The sequence below is a fragment of the Zootoca vivipara genome, chromosome 3 (assembly GCF_963506605.1).
Source record: "Zootoca vivipara chromosome 3, rZooViv1.1, whole genome shotgun sequence".
NCBI classification, from domain to species: Eukaryota; Metazoa; Chordata; class Lepidosauria; order Squamata; family Lacertidae; genus Zootoca; species Zootoca vivipara.
The window spans coordinates 57,284,817-57,307,826 of NC_083278.1; the positions used below are offsets into that span (position 1 = coordinate 57,284,817).

Below are 23,010 nucleotides of genomic sequence, written 5' to 3' on the forward strand. Positions count from 1 at the left end.
AATCTTGAACTCCTCTTTACTGGTGCAGTAACTGATGGGATTGACTCTTAAATCCTATTATAGGTAATTGGCTTAGTCCTCCTAAGTAAGCCACTTTAACCGATTTGTGGATCAGTTTGTCAAGCTACCCTGTGAATAATCTGCCCCATTTGGCAATTGTGAATAACTCCCCTATGTTGTAAGATGGCTTTGTGGAGAAATATACAGGCAGACAAAATCAAAAGGGGGAGGAATGGGAGAACCAAAGGCAGGCAAACCACTTTTTCCTATGCCCTATTGAGCTCATGCCAGCAGCCAGAGAAGATGGAGGGCTTCTTGTTCCCTTTTTCTTCTTTCCTGTTCTGCTTCACTGGGATCTGGGGCTCATTTAATCTGCCTCCTGTTCTGGGAACATGTCAAGCAAACTGGAAGACTGTGGCTCTACAACCTCTCCCAGAACAATCCTAACGTCCCTCAACATCGGACAGACGCTGGCCTCATGGAAGAGGAAGAGGAGGTCTGATCTTCCCCCACAACAGTGGACCTCTTTAAAAATGAAAACCAAAACTTTGGAGCTCTTTCTCCTAGCCCTTGAGATGGGTACACAAAAAGTCAAAATAGCATATAATACATTTACATCCTTCTTTCTCCTACCTGAGTCTGCTTACACACCACCATTTAAATATTAAATTTGAATGAGACGTCTGGAAAGTTTGGTCCTTTCTGAGATCCTGTTTTAAAATGAACTGGGTTATAAAGCTGCTGTGCTTTTATGACATGGCACCCAGAACTCAAGGGAATGCCTGTATGAAGCACAAGAAAAGCTGAAGTTTAGTTGGGAGGTGGGGTTAAGTACAAGAGTGAGCTCAAATCTCCAGAAAGGTTGGATCCTCTCAGGATCACACATACTCTCCAGCAGCTAGCAGACTTTATGGTCAAATAAAAGGTGACTCCTTTAGCTCACAATGTGATTTGAAAAGGATAATAAAATGAGGTGTTTAATTCTTAAAGTGAAAGTCCTTATTTTCATGATTTTGTTTTTAAAATTTAGTTTGTACATGCTTTTATTAACGTTTGCTGTATTTTGCTTTTGTGCTTGTTGTATTTCACCCTAAGCTCCTTTGGACGAAGGGCGATCCCTAATTATCCGAAAAATAAATACATACGCATGCATATAAATATATACTATGTATAGGTATGTAAAGGTAAAGGGACCCCTGACCATTAGGTCCAGCCGTGACCGACTCTGGGGTTGTGCGCTCATCTCGCATTATTGGCCGAGGGAGCCGGCGTATAGCTTCCAGGTCATGTGGCCAGCATGACAAAGCCGCTTCTGGCAAACCAGAGCAGCACATGGAAACGCCGTTTACCTTCCCGCTGTAGCGGTTCCTATTTATCTACTTGCATTTTGACGTGCTTTCGAACTGCTAGGTTGGCAGGAGCTGGGACCAAGCAATGGGAGCTCACCCCGTCACAGGGATTCGAACCGCCGACCTTCTGATCAGCAAGCCCTAGGCTCAGTGGTTTAACCCACAGCGCCACCTGGGTCCCTATACTATGTATAGGTTTGCCCAAATACATTATGAAAAGATTGATCCTCCAAAGACCGATGCGATCATGTGACCTAAACTGCATTCAAGCAATGAACATGCATGCTTAAAAACTTTTTGAAACCAACATGGGTGTGTAGGGAGCTGTCCAAAGGAAAATCTCATCTCCCCCCAAATGCTATTAGCCCTGGGGCAAAAGCTCCCATTGGTGCCAATGTGATATATTCCATTTTAAATGTGGAACAAATACATAGCCAGTTGCCAGACAGGAAGAAGGAAGAAATCAGCATGGTGGTTAAAGCTCTACTGTGACAGTCCCATAGAGAGACTGGCCCCTCTACTGAGCTATGGTGATGCAATTATATGAACAAGCCTAAGTAAGGTTACAGTTCACTTCAATCTCCCAGGACATTCTATACAAGATCTCAAAGTAGCTGTCTTACTACAAAAGAATTTCAGAAATAGACTGGAAAGAGAAGTTGCTGAATTGCAACTTATCACCAAGCTCAAAACCATGGAGGGACCTGGTTTGAACAGAGATATCGGGTTCTTATCTCATTATACATGATAAGCGATCTTCAGCCATCTCAACCCTTGCTTTTTCATGCAAAACCATTTGCAGTCGTTTGCGGTCATCAACAGCTATCAGTCAGTCAATCACCCATTTCCACCACCCTTCTGAGTGATCCCCCCTCCCCATCCCCACCCCTCCCCACCCCTTCTCTACATAAGTGCCTGGAAACTTCCATTTCACTGTATCTGAAGAAGTGTGCATGCACACGAAAGCTCATACCAAAATAAAAACTTAGTTGGTCTTTAAGGTGCTACTGAAGGAATTTTTTTATTTTAAGCCTAAGTAAGGTCTGAGTTTGTGGGCTGAGCTTCCTTCCCTTCTCTCCCCCTCTGATGTGGCAATTGCTTCCATTTTTAATTAACCACATTTTATTGAAACATCGTAACCATAAGCTGTGGTCAATCTTGATATCATATTAAAAATACAACAGCTTCATAAGCCATTATTTGAAGTTGGCTTGATTCAATACACTATATCTAAGATTAACCACTGCTTGTCTGGATTGATGTTGAACTAGTTAGAAGTAAAAGCTTCCAGTCTCCTCCCCGCTACCATGCCAGGGGGTCGGTGCACAAGCCTGAGGTTAATCTATGTACATTCCAACTATAGCCTACATCTCCACCAGAGCTGTGAGGGCAGGGGGAAGGAATGGAGAAGGAACTTCCCTGGAAGTGAGTTTCTTATCCTAGCAGGATCCCAGATAACCTTCCATACAACCAAGGCTATCATGGGCACAGAGAGCAGTGAAGTCCAAAGCCAACCCAAGGCCCAAGTGGCTCCAACAGGGCTTCAAAGGCAAGTTGAGGGCCAGTCTGGGGGAGGTCTAGGTCAAGGAGGGACTCGGGCAAAATGCAAGTTGAGGGGAAAACCAAGGTCCAGGTAAGCAGAACACAGTGCTGACAGCAAGATGTTGTTCCAGTAGCTCTCTCAGCCTCACATTGAGGCTTTTAGGCCAGAGCTACCAGAACCAGAAGAATGCTCCAGCTACCGCACAATTGCGCTCATTTCACACGCTAGCAAGGTTATGCTTTAAATTCTACAAGGCACGCTTAAGCAGTATGTGGACCGAGAACTCCCAGAAGCGCAAGCTGGATTTCGAAGGGGCAGAGGAACCAGAGACCAAATAGCAAACATGCGCTGGATTATGGAGAAAGCTAGAGAGTTCCAGAAAAACATCTACTTCTGCTTCATTGACTACGCAAAAGCATTTGACTGTGTCGACCACAACAAACTATGGCAAGTTCTTAAAGAAATGGGAGTGCCTGATCACCTCATCTGTCTCCTGAGAAATCTCTATGTGGGACAAGAAGCTGCAGTTAGAACTGGATATGGAACAACTGATTGGTTCAAAATTGGGAAAGGAGTACAACAAGGCTGTATATTGTCTCCCTGCTTATTTAACTTATATGCAGAATTCATCATGCGAAAGGCTGGACTGGATGAATCCCAAACCGGAATTAAGTTTCAAGAAGGATACTGACAAGCTGGAATGTGTCCAGAAGAGCGCAACCAGAAGAAATATCAACAACCTCAGATATGCAGATGACACAACCTTGATGGCAAAAAGTGAGGAGGAATTAAAGAACCTTTTAATGAGGGTAAAGGAGGAGAGCGCAAAATATGGCCTGAAGTTCAACATCAAAAAAACTAAGATAATAGCCACTGGTCCCATCACCTCCTGGCAAATAGAAGGGGAAGAAATGGAGGCAGTGAGAGATTTTACTTTCCTGGGCTCCTTGATCACTGCAGATGGCGACAGCAGTCACGAAATTAAAAGACGCCTGCTTCTTGGGAGAAAAGCAATGACAAACCTAGACAGCATCTTAAAAAGCAGAGACATCACCTTGCCGATAAAGGTCAGTATAGTTAAAGCTATGGTTTTCCCAGTAGTGATGTATGGAAGTGAGAGCTGGACCATAAAGAAGGTTCATCGCCGAAGAATTGATGCTTTTGAATTATGGTGCTGGAGGAGACACTTGAGAGTCTCATGGACTGCAAGAAGTTCAAACCTATCCATTCTGAAGGAAATCAGCCCAGGATCTGGAAGGACAGATCCTGAAGTTGAGGCTCCAATACTTTGGCCACCTCATGAGAAGAGAAGACTCCCTGGAAAAGACCCTGATGTTGGGAAAGATTGAGGGCACAAGGAGAAAGGGACAACAGAGGATGAGATGGTTGGACAGTGTTCTCGAAGCTACGAACATGAGTTTGACCAAGCTGCGAGAGACAGTGGAAGACAGGAGTGCCTGGCATGGTCTGGTCTATGGGGTCACGAAGAGTCGGACATGACTAAACAACAACAACCAAAACCTCACCTTGGGCCCAGCTGAAGCTTTCTAGAGGTTTCCATAGAGTCCTCCTCATGAAAACGACCCTCCTCACAAGAAATCCTCTTCTGCAACCAAGCACTCCTCCTAACTGTGACTATCTTGGCCTGCCTCTAGAGGTGCTGTCATTTGCAGGGACTTGATGGTGGTTCTGCCTTCTGGTGCAGTCACTGATCTCGCTTTTTGCTGGGAGTGGTCCCTGCTAGTCTCCTACAAGGGTCCCAGCTCCTACTCGGCTGTTTTCTGGGGGCTCCAGATCACCCTTGGCCAGATCTTCCTTGGCCAGGGCATGACAGGGCATGACAGTGATGAGCAGAAAAAGGCCAGTGGAAAATTGAATTTTTTAGAATTATTACCTGAAATACCCTGAACAGAGAAAACTATTTTCTTTGAGGACCTTGACAGATAAGGAAAGGGTTGTGGCTTCTCTTCCTATATAAAAAAGTGGGGGTCCCTACACTTGCTTTTTTCATTAGACTGTGTTTCCAATGGCACATTCATCATCATCACTACTTTCACTCTCAGAGAGCAGCCCATAGGGAAGAGTAGAAGGCTAGAAGGAAAAGACAGAGAGGAGGAAACACAATGGGTGTGCAGTAGGGAGAGTGGAAGAGAAAGTGGTCCCCCATTATGAGAGGAAGAGGTGACGGCCAAATTGAAAAAAAAATAGAGGGGGGTGGTTGATTTCAGCAAGGCCTTTGACAAGGTGCCCCATGATATTATTGTAAAGAAGCTGGTAAAATGCGGGCTAGACAATGTTACCATTCAGTGGATTTGTAACTTGCTGGCTGACCGAACCCAAAGGGTGCTCATCAATGGCTCCTCCTCATCCTGGAGAGTAGTGACTAGTGGGGTGCCACAGGGTTCTGTCTTGGGCCCAGTCTTATTCAACATCTTTATCAATGACTTGGATGATGGGCTTGAGGGCATCCTGAGCAAGTTTGAGGACGACACCAAATCGGGAGGGGTGGCTAATACCCCAGAGGACAGGATCACACTTCAAAATGACCTTAACAGATTAGACAACTGGGCCAAAGCAAACAAAATGAATTTTAACAAGGAGAAAAGTACTACACTTGGGCAAAAAATAATAATGAAAAAAATGAAAGGCACAAATACAGGATGGGAGACACCTGGCTTGAGAGCACTACTTGTGAAAAGGATCTAGGAGTCTTGGTAGACCACAAACTTGACATGAGTCAACAGTGTGATGCAGCAGCTAAAAAAGCCAATGCAATTCTGGGCTGCATCAATAGCATCTAGATCAAGGGAAGTAATAGTACCACTGTATTCTGCTCTGGTCAGACCTCACTTGGAGTACTGTGTCCAGTTCTGGGCACCACAGTTCAAGAAGGATACTGACAAGCTGGAACGTGTCCAAAAGAGGGCAACCAAAATGGTCAAAGGACTGGAAATGATGCCTTATGAGGAACAGCTTAGGGAGCTGGGTATATTTAGCCTGGAGAAGAGAAGGTTAAGGGGTGATATGATAGCCATGTTCAAATATATAAAAGGATGTCATATAGAGGAGGGAGAAAGGTTGTTTTCTGCTGCTCCAGAGAAGCGGACACGGGGCAATGGATTCAAACTACAAGAAAGAAGATTCCACCTAAACATTAGGAAGAACTTCCTGACAGTAAGAGCTGTTCGACAGTGGAATTTGCTACCAAGGAGTGCGGTGGAGTCTCCTTCTTTGGAGGTCTTTAGGCAGAGGCTTGACAGCCATATGTCAAGAATGCTTTGATAGTGTTCCTGCTTGGCAGGGGGTTGGACTGGATGGCCCTTGTGGTCTCTTCCAACTTTATGATTCTATGATTAGACACAACTGTTTCTTTGAATTTCTAATTCACTAGCTAATTGCTTGATTTACTTGAACTGGTTCACCAGTAGTAGTTCACTAAGCAAATGCTTTCATACTCTCAGTCTTCATGATATTTTTAGTTCACATGAAAGAGAAAAGATGACATCATCCACAAAGTACCTATTTAAAAGAAAAGGGAAAGGGAGTTGGCCTCTGGGGTCTGTTCACTTAGATGAACAATTAGATGTGCTGATCACCAATGTCTCAAGTTCTAATAAGGCTAATGATGCTTTGAAGGCATATTTGTTTACCTGCTCACAGGTTAATTTCCATCCAAAATGGGATCAGACAAAAGCGCAACACATTTCCCTCATTTGCTTCTCATTTGCTATACGACTGGATCTGAACAGAAACCAAGAGACCTCATTAACACATCTCTGATGCATTTCTGAGTCTTGATGAGGACAGCTACACAACAGCACTGATTAGGTGCTAATGAAGCCATATACTGCAGGACTTTTGCAAAAACGTGGTTGTCTCTTATGGGACATTATACTTTGAAAACAAAAGGCAGCGAGACTCTTGGGGAAACTTTGTCTAATCACACACAAGAGGAAGAAATTATTTCTGAGTTAGATAACATACTTAAATAATCATGCTGGTGGATACAAGGTCAGCCTTTGATCTGTTTGTTAGGAAGGAATTTAAAATGTAGTTTAAAAAAATTGAACTGTCAGTGACATACAGTATTGACAAATGGGAGGTGTTTTGTCTCATTTTTCTGAGTTATCATGTTTTACTGTTACCAATTGTCTTATGTGTTCATTGCTGTAAACTGCCCTGACATTGTATGAAGAAAAGTAATACTGTATATGAACTTTAAATAAGTAGTAAATTTTCCAGTCATACAATAAGTGATTTACGAAACTTAATCAAGGAGAATTAAATCAAGGGAACCCATGCACATTGGTACAGAGAGGAATACAGAGCATAGGAAGCCACATAGCACTGAGTCAGTCTAGCTCGGTATTGTCCACACTGGCTGGCAGGAGCTCTCCAGGGTTTCAAGACAAGGGATTGAACCTGCTTTCTGTATGGAAAGCAGATGTCCTACCTACTACACATGTGCAGAGGAGGGTGACCAAGATGATGGAAACAAAGCCTTATGAGGAACTGTTGAAGGAGCTGGGTATGTTTAGCCTGGAAAAAAGAAGACTGAGAGGAGATATGATAGCTGTCTTCTTCAAATATCTCAAGGGCTGTCACATGGAAGATGGAACAAGCTTGTTTTCTCCTGTTCTTGAGAGCAGGACTCGAACCAATGGCTTTCAAGTTACAAGAAAGGAGATTCTGACATAACATCAGGAAGAACTTTCTGACAATAAGAGCTGTTCGACAGTCTCCCTCAGGAGGTTGTGGACTCTCCTTCCTTGAAGGTTTTTAAGCAGAGGTTGGGTGACCATCTGTCACTGATGCTTTAGCTGAGATTCCTGTGAACTATGACCCTTCCCCATAACTTTCCTTATTGTAAAAAGTCAAGTCTTTTACTTAAGGGGGGGAGGGAGTGGGGCCACAATTTTCATTTCAGCAATCAGCATACTGAAGCCAGGTTTACAAAAGCAGACATGTTGCTTTGATCAGCAAATGTGTTTTATTGTCACCTGTTGTATAACATCACATACTGGACAGATCTGGTAACTGCACAGGTTTAAGCAGCAGGCATACCGCAGGAATGTTTCCAGCCTTCACCCCGACTCCTTCATGACCCGAGCCTTGTTGTTGACATCGGGCACATGTTCCATAAATCTTGCAGAGTAAAAACACAGCGGAGTGAGGCAGAGGTTTGTGCACTAAGCTACTTTATTGCTAAGAATTAAGCAGAACAAAAGAAAGCATGTCTCCTCTCTCTGAGAGAAGTCCGAAGGAAAAAGACAAACAGAAACAGAATACAGCGACATCCGCTCCTGTGATTCCCAACAGTCTTTGCTGGAATGTGTAAAAACAGTCTTGTGACTGTCTAACTGCACAGTGAGAGGAAATAGAAACCTAACATAGGGGACCTGAAAGGTGAGCAGCTCCCAGCTCAAGGTCCAGTGGGCCGGGCTGTTCAGCAGCCGTCTCAAGCTACCAGTGGTCTCAGATCAGATGCTTGGTTTTGTATTACACTGGTCTCTCAGTGCTGGATAACCCACCAAATGGATGCCCCAGCCAATGAAGGTTGGCTTTCATGTTGAAAGTCTCTTATGTCAACAGATTGTCACCCAATGCCATGCTTGCTCCGCCAATGTCTGTTTGCCAATAAGTTGTGGCCCATTGGCACCCATACTTCTCTCTTGGTTGGTTATTGGTCTGCACCCTGTTTCTGGGCCATGGTGGGGCTGCCGGAACCACTGCACCGAAGCATCACACATGCTTTTTCACTTTGACCTTCTGCTTCGAAATGGACAGTGCCTGGTAAAATACTGAAGAAAATACTCTCAAAGCTTGACATGCTTCACTCCATAAAGAGCCGAGTCCTGGATGAATCCTGCTGAAAAACCTTCCCCAGTACAATCATCTTCAAGGCCCTTCGAAACCACAGGTAAAAATACGCATAAACAATTGGGTTGAAGGTGGAGTTCAAGTAACCAAACCAAACCAGGGCATCAACGAGAATGGGAGGTATCGCATAATTCATAAAGGGGTCTGTTGCTGTGCAGAAAAAGAATGGGAACCAGCAGATGAGGAAGACACCGACCACAGTGCCTAAAGTCTTGGCTGCTTTTCGTTCTCTGCTATGTGAAATGTGATGCTCAAATCTGATCTGTATTTGGTTTGCAGTAGCCTTAATGGACCTGGCTTGCCTTTTGGCTATAGTGTATATCTTCCCATAGACACACAACATGACAAATCCAGGGATGTAAAAAGAAACCACGGAGGCCACCACCCCTGACGTTTCATTAAAGAAGACAAAGCAGCCTCCCACGCAATAGATGCGCCTATAGAAGGTCTCTTCTGCTCCAATCATGTTTAACTTCAAAAAGACCATCCCAAAGCCATATGTAGCAGGGAAGACCCAACTTACAAAGATCATGACCAATACGACCCCTGTGCTGATCTTTGCTTTGTATCGCAGCGGGTCACACACGGCGTAGTAGCGGTCAATGGAGATAAAAGAGAGGTGGAAGATGGAGGCTGTACTAAGAGTGATATCGATGCTGGTGTGGATTTTGCAGAAGAATTCTCCAAAATACCAGCAGTTCTCAACCGACCTCACCATGCTATAAGGCATGACAAGGAAACCAAGGAGAAGGTCCACTGTGGCCATCGAGAGGATTAAGAAATTGGTTGGGGTGTGGAGCTGCTTGAAGTGCGATATTGAGATGATCACAGTCAAATTGCCAGCTAGGGTAGCCAGGATCACACACACCATGAAGATATACATGGAAATACGAATGCTGATTGACCAGCTGCTCTTTATGCAGGAGCCATTGATGTGTTCACAACACAACTGCATCCTTCCTAAAGACTCAGATTCCTGAAAGCACATACGGTATTAGGCCCAGTCCGATTGTGGTGTGTGCAGTTCTTCTTTTACGGTCAAAACAGGATCTATTTATTGTTACCATCCAGAAGAAGAGGACTTCCTGCCAAGAGAGAAAATTACAACGTGAATATTTATTTTAGGGCTGAGAGAAAAAGTGTGAGTTTTATTTTCTTCTGTGTTAAGAGTTTGTAATTGTGTGAATGTTATGTGAGAGAAGGGGTGGATTTCATTAAGGGTGTGTGATTGTGTGAATGCACTTTGTAGTGTGTGTGTGTGTGTGTGTGTGTGTGTGTGTGTGTTGGCTCCTCTGACCACATGTGTGCAAGCGCCACTGCGGCAACTTTCCCCATCAGAATATGGCCGTCAAGAGGTAAAAGTTTCCACACCTTATGTCAGTTGTGCAAGCCTGACATAAGCCTCGGAGCCCTTTCAGGTGTTAGCAGTCTTTAGACGGACATATTCAGCTTTTGAAGACCCGTTGTGTAAATAACGTAGAGAGGAAAATCCCGATGCAGGAAGACTTCACACTGTCAAGAATGGACTTTTGAGGTTATCACAATATTTGGCAGTGGGCTTTCCAGTAAAAAATAAAATAATCATGAGGAGGTGGGAAGAGATGCGGCTTTTAAATCAGAAATGGAACATTGGCAATCCAGTCTACAAACCAGTTCCTTAATATAAATGGTCTTTGCCTATTTACCCAAATGAGCTGAGGAGCATGATTTTTTAAAAAAGGGGGGGGACACATTCCAGCCAAATAATTAACCATTCAATAGTAGTTACGTGGCGGGGTATCGCCCCCCTGCGCCTCCAAAGCCGCTTGGCGCGGACTTTTTACCGGGATACCGGGAGGCTGGAGGCTCGGCTTGGGAGTCGTGGGGGTGGAGGCGCCAAATGGCACCCCCCCCAGAGTGGAACCCAGGGCGAACCGCCCCCATCGTTCCCCCCATTGTGACGCCCCTGCAGGGCGGCTCATTTCCTATCTAGCAGATCCTCCATCCTGATTAATTTAATATTTTACATTTCCTCATTTTAGTTTCCTTGTGAGTAATTGTCTCCAGTCTCCTTTCCACCCAATGATGACAAATGGCTCTGTTTTAAGAACTAGCTAATCAAGTCTGATCCAATTAGACAATTCTTAACATTTATCAGTTAGAGAAATAACTGCATTAAGAAATAATAATTCCCATCATATCTGTCAGTTTCGTTGAATGGAGCAGGGGGATAATAAAATAATGCAAACAAACAAATTAAGAAAAGCACTTTAGCTAAGAGAAAGAGACATTCCATTTAAATGGGCTGTAGATTATAAAAATGCATATCTAGCACAGATCTAAATATTCTTCTGTAGAGTGCCTGGCAGGGAGATTCAGATTTGGGCTCTCAGCTTTTTTAGACTTACTTGCAGTGATCTCATCCACAACATCATCTAGGCTGGGATCCTATTTAGTGCCTCAGATTAGGCCCAATCTAACCCAGGATTACTCAGACCCAGAGATTACTCAATGCAGGACCAGTGGCATTGTCCCTATAAGGGAGAAAATGCAGAATCAAAGGATCAACTGAGCAACTATTAGCTCCAAAACCAACTCACACAAATATGGTATACAGTACAAGGGCATTTTAGAAATAAAAAGATCACCGTAAGACATTGCAGCAGAAAATGTGCAATTAGGCAATTTCTAATAAGCAATGCAATACAGTAACAGTGATTGGAAGTACAAAACAGTGAAATTCATCTGGTTGCAGAGTACTGAGGCTGTTAGTTGATTCATCATTTGGTCTTCAATCAATCAATCAAAGAAATCTTTATAAGAATACTCCACTTCATCATTCTGTGCCTACCATCTCCTCTGGAACATTTTTACTGAGGAAGGCAAGAGATGTAGCATCAGAAAGCTGAGAGGTAAGGGATATGTGGAAGAGGAATGTGTGGACCACATTTGGAGGTGGAAATTTGTGCTGCTAATCTGCCACCTGACACTTCTTGGGATGTAGGTTTCTGGAAAAACCTATTGCGAACCCACACCCTTGTTTCTCATCTCTCCACAAATCCATGCATTATTTATTTATTTATTTATACCCTGCCCATCTGGCTGGGTTTCCCCAGCCACTCTGGGCGGCTCCCAACAGAATATTAAAAACACGATAAAACATCAAACATTAAAAACTTCCCTAAACAGGACTGCCTTCAGAATTGTGAGTGGGTGAGCGTAGTTTATGACAATTTATTATGGTATATATTTTACATATATTGAACAATGTGTTGATGCTTAAACAAATACCTTAGAGAGACTTTGTTTTATTAGACAAGTTGCAAATCAGGTCAGCTTTTCTTGTATTGACGAGTCAATATTTCTTTTTATTTATGAAGTTCAAGGGTAAGTGACAATCCTTATGTAGCCCAAACAGTATCATCCACACACAAGAGAGAGGTTTCAAGCATGATTTTCAGAGGATAAAAACCATCTGTGAATGAGGACCTCCCCCCCCCCAAAAAAAATTCCAGAATGGATTGAGCATCCTCAGTGGGCAAAGAATGCTACCTGGGGGACCCACAAGGGATAGAGTGGCTGGAAATATGCTCAGTAGGAACCCACATGGCAATATTTTGGTGCATTCTTGGCCATCACATGTGTTGATGGAGCACGCATAAGCCCACCCAGCCCTGTTATGCCCCATTACACCTCTGCCCCACACCTGCCCCGCCCTCTTCCAGGTCTGAACATGACTCCCGTGTGCATGCTTTGAACACACGCAAAATGGGGTTGCCTGTAAACATCGCACTTTGCTTAGGTGAGACCTATTTAGTTGATGTATTTAGCCAAGGTACAGTATTTCCCTAACATTAGCAAAGATTTTTAGCCCTAGAGCATCTCATCATAACGTTTGTGCTAGCCTTGAACTTTCCGTGGAACGTCATGCCACCCAAAAGCAACAATGTTTAATTTGGGACAATTTCTTTTTTAGTGAACTATTTTCTCAGGGTTTGACAAGCTAGGGTTGGCAATTAAAGGAAACTAAATCATACCCTTTAAACTTTTTTTAAAATAAGCTTTTTAAAAAGTAGCAGACATAAAAGGTTAAACAGAAGCTATCATATCTGCATCTAGTTTACAAATGCCACAAAAAAAATGGCAAGGGAACATGCCATATTAATGCTAGGAGCTGTCAAGAACTTAACAGCTGGTGCAGCACAGAGCAGTTTGCCTTGTAACTAAAGCAATGGGGAGAGCAGTGAGGTTAGCACCCAGTTTCCCAGAGAATAAAATCTGTGTTACAACAATAGGCTCCATGTCATTTTGCTTTCCGGGCAAATTCAAGCTACTGGATTTAACCTACAAACCCCAAATGGCTTGGGCCCTACATATCTTACAGCCAAGTTCTAAGCATGTTTACTCAGAAGTCCCATATTCAACTCAGAAGTCACTACTCAATGGGTCTACTCTGAGTAGGGCTAACAGAGCAATCCAAACCCCTTGTGCTGTGTTACTGGTTTGCCCAGCTCTATGGCTGTGACAAGTGACACTCTGTCCATGCACTCCATCTTCTATCTGTCAAATGTGCAGGTGGTAGAGGAGCCCTCATAAGATACTCACCACCAGCAGCCAACAGAAAGTCCCCAATGGGATATGATGAAGGTACGGAGGGGTTGAGTTGGCCCAGGAACTTTTGGACCAGGGGAGAGAAGGAGCTGCCCTTTTCAGTTCTTTCCGTTTCTCATTTTCCAAGCTTAAATTTCGTTCTCCACATTTCTGCAGCAAATCTGAGATTTCTTTATTTTTTTTAATCCTCTTCAAAATCCACCAGCATTTTAGAATGAATTTATTCGAGTAAAATATTTTGTATGCAGCCTTGACCAATTTGCAAGCAATTCCCCCTGATCTGATGCATTTTTGTATGTTGTTTTCACAAATATGTTCAAACTTTCCCTTAATTTATTTTTGGTAAGCATTGTTTGGTTGGAGAATTGCATTGCAAAATTCAGAAACATGCGAATCTCAAAGGAAGACTGCGTTTTGGTTCCCATACAGCTTTGAAAACTACGGATTTGATAGACTTTCTGCACTCCCCCCCCAATACTTTAACATAGTCCATCTTTGAGGTCCTTTCTTTATACAGTAAGAGGAAGATGCTGTAGAATGGCAAAAGTAGGCTTTTAAACAATCTCAGGTTTATACCTTCTCTGTTAAAATGTGGGATCTCTACCGTAGCCTGAGTTTCCCATTCCTTTGAAGTGGGCTATTTTCATCTTGCAATACATCTTTAGATGAGAAGCCACCCAGTTTCTAAGCTATTCCTAAAAGGTACAAGTCCCATTTACAAACCCCATCGCAATGCTTGTTCTTAAGCCCTCTAGAAGCCGGAATGGAGTACATTATTAAAAGCCAGTATGTCCAGGAAGCAGTTGCTAGGAGAGAGAGAGGACCAAGCAAATGGTTCTATAAACTTTGTCCACCCCGCCCACTGGAAAGGCAAATCCTTACTACTATTTAATTAAACATTATAGGCACATTAGGAACAAAAGGAGCCACACAGCACAGCGCATGCAGTCAACCTTTTGCGCAAGCCTCTGTAAAGGGAAGAAAAGGCACAAACGGAGCTCTGTTTTGTGCTTCTTTTTCAAAGGAGTCACTGTGTACAGAAAGCAACACTCGGTGGCTGAGTTCTGCTTACTTTGTTGAGCAAACAGGCGTAATCCAGCGGACCTATCTGCTAATATTTGTCCGAAAAAGCAGAACTACTAGATACACAATTGCTGTGTACGCTAAGCACGTATTACAAGACATATTAAGAGCTATGGGTGAACAATACTAATTGCTTGCTCTACAGTGGAAATGGCAAGACTTCCCCGCCCCCGCCCCTCAGCAGTGCATGGTTATAAACATGTTGGGTATAATCCCTGTTCTTTTCAAAGAGATTCTACAAAAAAGCAATATAACTATACAGTGATACCTCGGTTTACAAACCTAATCCATCCCGGAAATCTGTTCTTAAACCAAATCCGTTCTTAAATCGAGGTGCGCTTTCCCTAATGAGGCCTCCCGATGCTGGTGCCCTTCCACCGTTCGGCTTCCGTTCTTAGACCAAGGTAAAGTTTGCAAACCGGGACACTACTTCCAGTTTTGCAGAGTTCACAAACCAAATAGTTCGTAAACAGGACTGTTTGTAAACCAAGGTACCACTGTATCTATCTATCTATCTATCTATCTATCTATCTATCTATCTATCTATCTATCTATCATCTAGCAAAATGTTGCCGTACAGAATGGACATAAGAACATAGGAAGTGCCCTAGAGGATGAAGCATCCTCTTCTCACAGTCTCTGACATCAGTCAGATGGGGAATTATTGGTGTGTGTTTTTGTTCTTATTTTTATCATGTAGTTTGTTTGTTTTATATTGGGATGTTATGTTGTGAACTGCCCTGAGATCTATGAATGTGGGGCGGTGTAGTGAAATAGAGGACTCTGGGAATAACCAGAAACTGGGGTTCATGGTAGAGTGCATTCTGGAACTGAGAAAGAGTGGCATTTTGGGAAATGGGCTATGCCGACCTTTTTCTGGAATGTGTTCTGGTCTTCTTTAAGAGCCTTGTGTGAGGTGTCTTTCCGTGCTAATTGCCGTCTGTGTGAGATGGCAAGAAAGAGGGGGTAACTTTCAATTATGGGTTGATTGCAGGATAAGGCTTAGCTGTGAAAGGGCGTCTAACCTTTGCCAGCTGCATGGGGAGGCGTCCGGGAATGGGAGAGGGGAGTGCCTTGGTTATTTCTTTGATATGGGTAAATCATATACATCTGGCTTTTGTCCTGTCAAGCTATAAGATGGATGTCTATCAACCGGCTATTGGCTAATCCCTAATTAAACAAGTATGTTAATTGGTTAATTCAAACTTTCCCTCCTGGGTCTGAGAAGGGTAAAAGTCCCTTCTTTGTAATGGAGATGGCTCTTAGCCCTGCTCTAAGCAGAGGCTTTTAGTCACTTCTTGGAGGAACTTGCCTAAGACTCTTGCCTGATTCCTACCTTTGGGAGAGGAGCCAAGGTGTTATTAAATTCTGTTCTGTTTGTGAGTACCTTCTCAAGTTTAGTCAGTATATTTTACAATGTTTTTATTTTGTTTACCTGTAACCTGTAATTGGGAACTATGTAATTTTGATATGATATGTGGTTTTCTTTAAATAAACCTGAAAAAGATTATTCCTAGTCTGTGGATTTTTTGGGAACTTCCATGAGGCAAAGCTAAGTCTAAAGTGCTCCAGACTGCTCGCTCCTACTGTTTTGGGATTTAGTTGTGCTCACGGAAAGTGAACTCAGGCTGTGCAGCTGGAAAAGCAGAGGGACTTATCCTTTTTTCCCTCTGTTTGGGCTGGCAGCAGTTATTTGCAAAGGGTGGTGGCAGCATTTCTATCAATTGGCTTGTTTTTGGGAGATAGGGTTGGGGGAAAGCCCTCCCCTGGCTAGTGAATCCTTGCTACAGGCGGTATACAATTTTAAATAGATTAGAAAGAGATAGATAGATAGATGATAGATAGCTATGGAAAACAGACACTTTCTTCAGCTGTGATTCCCAGCAACTGGTATCCAGAGCCATAATGTCTCCAATAGTGAAGGTAGATTATATAAATATAGTCATCACAGCCTGTAGTCATTGATAGCCTTGTACTTCCTGAATGTGTCTAATCCTTTTGTTAAAGCCAACTAAATGCTCCCTATTCCAGCTCTTTAGGGATACTGCATCCCACTTCCCCATTTCCTGCCCTTCTCCCAATATACACTTAAGATTCTGTGGCCTTTAAACGTGCTCAGACTTCAATGGGTTGCGTCCCCCCCCCCACCTTAGGTCCCCTGTCCCAAGAACTGCTCCTACTTCTGCAAACTTCAGGGCTCCCCTGAGCATGTTGATATCTCCCCCCTCCTGTTACTCAATGGCCCCACTTGGGCCACAGTCCTGCCAGTACTCAGCAGCTGGGTTTGGTGTTGCCCCTCATTAACAATTTCCTTGCTGATGTTATGTGAATGGAATCTGTAAGCCTCTTTCCTAAGCTTTGCAAACAAGCCTATAACAGAATGCAGGAGCCAAGCCAAAAAATGTGTTATCCTCATCATCTTCCCTTGGTTTCAAACATAAAGTGGATGCTCACTCTTTGTTGTTCACATGTTGCATTTGCTTTGTTTATAGTCCCGAAAAGTGAGTGCTACTGTTTAGGAATGTAAACTGCTTGGAATTGAGTGTGCCTGCATTTCCCATGGAGTTTCTTTAAAGGAGAGAGAGAGAGAGAGAGAGAGAGAGACCCAAAAAACCTGTTTAGTTTTTATGACTCTTAGTCAGGGGTCCCCAAAATGAGGCCTGGGGGCCAGATGCGGCCCAATTGCCTTCTAAATCCGGCCCACGGATGGTCCGGGAATCAGCATGTTTTTACATGAGTAGAATGCGTCCTTTTATTTAAAATGCATCTCTGGGTTATTTGTGGGGCATAGGAATTCTTTCTCTCTTCCCCCCCCCAAAAAATATAGTCTGGCCCCTCACAAGGTCTGAGGCACAGTGGACTGGCCCCCATAGCTGCCAAGTTATCCCTTTTTAAAAGGGATTTTCCCTTATGCTGAATAGGCTTCCTCGCGAGAAAAGGGAAAACTTGGCAGCTATGCTGGCCCCCTGCTGAAAAGGTTTGCTGACCCCTGCTCTTAGTTCTGTAAATAATTTTGGAAAGGCATAATGTTAGAAGCACAGCATGAGATATTGCATGGCTAATGAAAATGTTTCACATTACTTTAATAAATGTACGGTAGATTAAAACATGCACTAAGAATGTTTACTGGGAATAAGGAACTCCAGTAGGTGAGGAAATAGATCAGCATTGTAAAAGTGGAATCTATTTATCCATCTTGTAACACAACAAGAAGAAAGGCATGCTGGACTAGCAAATCTTTGGATAATTTCAGTGTGTAATTTCTGTTCCATTCATGAAATGGGGAAATGTCTGTTGGCCCCCTCCCCCCTGCGGCCCTCCACACTACAAGCCCGTCCGTCCCCAGTTTTCATAAGCACATTCTTAGGAGACCCATGAGAAAACCCTATTCTGTGACTATGAATTCAGTTCTGTTTGTGGAAGGGAAGACAATTAAATAGCACCACCTATTCACAGTTCCTGTGTTAGAACAGGAAAATATTATTTATGGGTACCTCTTTCCTTCTCAAAGTTTGGAAGAGCAGAAGCAGGCCTGGCCCCATCTCATGCTTTTAGCCTGTAACAACAGCTCAGGGGTAGATGGGAAAGTGGGGCACAGATGAAGTAATGTGTGGGGAGGTGGAATTGGGATAAATGACTGTAACTGCCCCCACACAGTCAAGTTTCTTAGGCTGGAATCCTAACCCCACCTACCTGGGGGTAGGCCCCAGTGAATTCAGTGGGACTTACTGAGTAGACATGGTTAGAACTGCAACCATAGTTATAAGCAATGCTTTTTATTACCATACTCACCAGTACAGAATACCATTTCCTCTCTCTCTCTCTCTCTCTTTTTTGCTACCTATGGCAACCACTGTGTGCTGGCACCGACAGCATGTTTATCAAAACACAAGTACTGGCACCTCATTTATTCCCATGGGAAGCCCAGGCTACAAGCAAATTTTCCTCATCTCGGGAGCTCAGAAACAGGAGGGCAGGAGTGCTTGTGAAAATAGAAGTGTGCACTAAAGCATCTTTTATTTAGCGTGAAAAAAATATTTAAACATGCAACACAAGGGAACACTTTTCTTGGTAAAGGAACACTCATTGTGTTAAGGCAACTGGCATTTTAGGATATGCACTTTATCTCGTGCTTAATCCACCCACTGCAAAATGTGGTTTTCTTTTAATGTCTAGTTAACTTGCTGTTAATTAGGGCTGCCTCATATTGTAATTCTGAGGTCACAGCAGGAAACAATGTATGTATATCTCTTCAGTCTAGCCATGTTTCACATGATTTCCAAATAATACATTGTTTTTTCAGCATTTCCTAAGCAAGGGAAACTGTAATGTATCTTCAAATATAAGCAGCATAGCGATTTCAAAATTGAGATACTTTGTTTACTGCAAAGATTTATATGCTAAACAAACAAACCCAGACAGTTCGGAGTATCTTACTACTTCTGCAATATTTTCAGGCATAATTTAAATATAACTTCTATTCCAACTAAAATAAATCAATTAAAAACAAGATGCCCATTGACTAAATGCCACTTTAGTGAGTTGCCAACTATAACTAGCATCTTATATTTGTGATAAATATGCATAACATTGCAATGATGAGAGAAAGAGATTTAGTTCCTATTTCGTTTTTTTAAAACTTCCAAAATCTTGTGTGTGGATTCAGAATCAATTTATTCTCTTCTGGCTATAGGAAATCTTCCCAAAAGAAGGCAAAGAGTTCAGTGTATAGTCGCAGCATTATTGAGAAGAGAAGTGTGCTTTAATTCAAAGTTTGTCCAGCTACTGTACTGGACAGGCTTTTTAGATTCCCCCCTCCCCGCCTGTAGTTTCTGCTAACCAGGGCAGAATAATTGAAGTTACAGGTAGGTAGCCGTGTTGGTCTGCCGTAGTCGAAACAAAATAAAAAAATTCCTTCCAGTAGCACCTTAGAGACCAACTAAGTTTGTCATTGGTATGAGCTTTCATGTGCATGCACACTTCATCAGATATCTGAAGAAGTGTGCATGCACATGAAAGCTCATACCAATGACAAACTTAGAATAATTGAATGAGGAGGAAACTCGTTACTGTCTTTAGCCCAACCTCTTCACAAAATCTCCACCTGAATCCCCAAATAATAAGTTAAACTCACCTCAAAGAAAGATAGACTCCAAGGGAGCAAGCATCTCTAGCATCAATCCACCATCAAAGGTCCAAATCGCCACAGATGCAAGACTTAGTCATGGCTTATCAGTTCATGCAGATCCAAGCTGATGAAGCTGTGTCCATTCAAGTCTGACTTTCGCTCACAGCCTGATGCAAAGTCTCAACCCACATGATGACGCAGACATTAAATATTCAGACAAGATAAGCAGATGAAAAATATTTCCTGCCACCAATTTGCAGTGCAGGGAAGGGGCAGAGAGCTTATATATTACCAAATGAATATAAATAGCATACTAAACAGTTATGACAACTTAATGTACATTTCGTCTACCTGAACATGACATAGACATATATTACATTAATAATAGTTATAACAACTTAATTTACCTGTGTTCCACATGTTATTATATCAGCTGATAACAAAGCAAGAAAAGTTGTCAGCCTCATCTTGGAAATCTACTTTTTCATTACATTAAAATTTGATGTAAAACTTTTTAACACCCTTTATATCTAGAGCTGTCCCACAGTTTACCTTTCCCTAGCTAAATATTAATCACATGGAAAACTTACAGAACTGGTTTGGTTGTGTGTGTGTTTTTTATAGTTTTCCTGGACAGCAAAATGTGAGTGTGTTTCAAGCACAGCAGCAGTTGTGGAAAGTACCAATTCTGGAAAATACCAGCAGGCATTTGAAGGAAGCTCTGTACGGACTATAACTAAATGCAGACTCCATCCATAGCTCCAATGTCAGCTAACCTAGACACCACTTCCTCATCTCCAGTTTAGATTACCATCTAATCTGATGAGTTTTTGAGAACTTGGTGCTGACCTTTAAAGCACTAAACGGCCTCGGTCCTGTATACCTGAAGGAGCATCTCCACCCCCATCGTTTAGCCCGGACACTGAGATCCAGCGCCGAGGGCCTTCTGGCGGTTCCCTCACTGCGAGAAGCAAAGCTACAGGGAACCAGGCAGAGGGCAGTGGCGCGCGTCCTGTGGAACGTCCTCCCATCAGAGGTCAAGGAGATAAACAACTACCTGACATTTAGAAAACACCTAAAGGCAGCCCTGTTTAGGGAAGTTTTTAATCTGTGATATTTTAATGTATTTTAATGTTTGTTAGAAGCCGCCCAGAGTGGTTGGGGAAACCCAGCCAGATGGGCAGGGAATAAATAATAAAATAATAATAATAGGAGTCTTCAGCTGGTGAGGTTCCACAAAATCTACACTGTTCATCTGCCAGGGGGATTAATAGTAAAGATGGATGTGTCAATTTCAGTGTCTCGGTTTCTCATTTTTCCAATCTGAAATTCAGTTCTTCATAATCCTGCATCAATTATTCTATTAAAAAAGCCATGAAAATTGTTCAGCCTTTGCAAATTCTTAACACATTTTTGAATGCAGTTTCGAGTGATGTACACATATTTTGCAAGCAATTTGTCTCAGAGGATTAACTTCTGCATGTGATTTTCACCATTATCTTCATTTTTATGCACACTTCCCTCTAACATATGCATTTTGTAAACATTGTTTGGTTGGAGAACTGCATCACATTTGGAAAAGTGTGAAGTTTGAATGCCAACATTCTGCATGCCTCGAAAGGCTTGCCTAAATGTTTTTGGCAGGTGCTGAAAAAAGTAAAGTGAAGACACCTCATTGATGCCAATTGGCTGGGTGTTCCAAAGTGTGGGTGATGCGGCACTAAAATATCAATTTATTACAAACGTGGAACAAGTATTATGTGGCACCTGTAACAGTGCCAGATCTGCTGATTGAAGCAGTTGTGTGGGCACATTTGGGGTAGGGCAATCCTGCAAATAAATTGATTCCATCAGTTACTAAAGGTGAGCCATCTCAACAGTCCCACCACCTGTCAAGGCTCAGGGAAGACTATCCATCCCACAGTGGCAGCCAAAAAAAGCAGATAACACAACGAGTCCTTACCATGTAATTTATTCAGTATTCACAGAGAGAGACAAAGGAATGTAGTCTCTATGCCATGATGGCATTGCTCCAAGTCCCACCCCCCTATGCCGTCCCTATTCCGCGTCACCCCTGCATGGGCTAATCTGAGCTTTCTGCCTCTGAGCTCTTTGTTCTACTACCTGCAATGCCCGCCTGGTCCTGGGAGAGGGGTGGTGGTCAGGAATGCTTTTCAAGGACACTGAGTCTGTCAGCTGTCTCTTCCCTGGTGCTTCTTCTTCCTGCTGTTCCTCTTCCAATATTTCCCAGCTTCTGCCCTCTGCAGCCTCTGAACTATGCCCCTCTGCAAACCACTGTTCTAAATCTATACTGTCGTCCTGTTCTCAGGAAGGTTCAGGAGAAGGGGTGGCGGCCCCCACCATTCCTCCTCAGTCCAGCCCCTGATACCACCATTGCAGGTGAACCCATCAGTAGCAGTGAACTTTCTGATTTGGCCTGAAAAAGGATATAGCCCCTTTAAACCATGCAAGAGCCCATGGAATTCAATCTTTCTCTCTCAGCTTCTCATTGCTCATTTTAAGTCCTTCTGCAGTAGTTACTCTGACTCATGGACCGTCCTTGTCGAGGAAAGGTAATTAACTCTTTTACAAGTACAGTGCAGACTAGCCTTTAAATATTACCAGCTTGTTTTGCAATGTTGTGCAAGCAATTAAAAAGCATTTCATTGGTGTTGTGTTTTGATGCCCAAACCTTTCAATGCCAAACAACACTTAACATGATGATCTGCACTTTGCAGTGCTAATATAGTTTGACATTCATTTCAGCATCGAAGGATTAAGAACCTTTTTGAGAGCGCTGCCGTCCCTGAAGCAGAAGCAGGTGCTTCTTGTTTACCCCAGCAACACCAAAAGGTTGTTAAGGGAGGATATTGACAAGAAGAAAGCACTTTGTTCCAGCCAGGGAAGAGCTATAGTAACTTATCCTTGCATGTATAATTCATTATGACACCATATGGAACTCCTTTTCGAGAAGGGGTAGGGGATATATAGATAGCGTCTGATGTTGACACTTTCATTTGATATGCAAACCTTTTAGAGAACAAATATTCATAAAAAGAAGTCAGGCTTTCCCCTTCCTGTGTGCGTGTTGAGTCCTTTTTACAGCAACAGGGTGACCAAATAAAATTATTCAATAATATTTCAATACTTCCTTTTTTGGAAGATTTTTTGCAGCCATTTTATAGACGGGTGGTGTGACGGCAGCCTCATCATCATCTCACTGCTGGCTTGAAAGACACATAGGGCATCGGATCGTGTCTCACAGTACCTGTGCACAAGTGGTTCAGACTTCCCCAAATCTTTACACACATCTCAGATCTGCTCCAGAGAGCCAGAGGAACCTCTGGAGCAAATCTGAGAGGAGGGGAGGGGAGACGAAAGGAAGAGGAAGCCCGATCATGTGACACCAGATGCCACCCACTGTTTTCTAGCAAGAT

The 23,010-nt window shown here is 43.0% G+C and overlaps 1 protein-coding gene across 1 annotated transcript; it reads right to left on the reverse strand.

Moving 5' to 3' along the window:
• Positions 1-8,292: 8,292 nt before the first annotated feature.
• On the reverse strand, positions 8,293-9,727 carry TAAR1 (trace amine associated receptor 1). The gene has a single exon (XM_035110698.2). The coding sequence runs from the start codon at positions 9,725-9,727 to the stop codon at positions 8,726-8,728; it is 1,002 nt and encodes a 333-aa protein (XP_034966589.1). The 3' UTR covers positions 8,293-8,725.
• Positions 9,728-23,010: the final 13,283 nt, after the last annotated feature.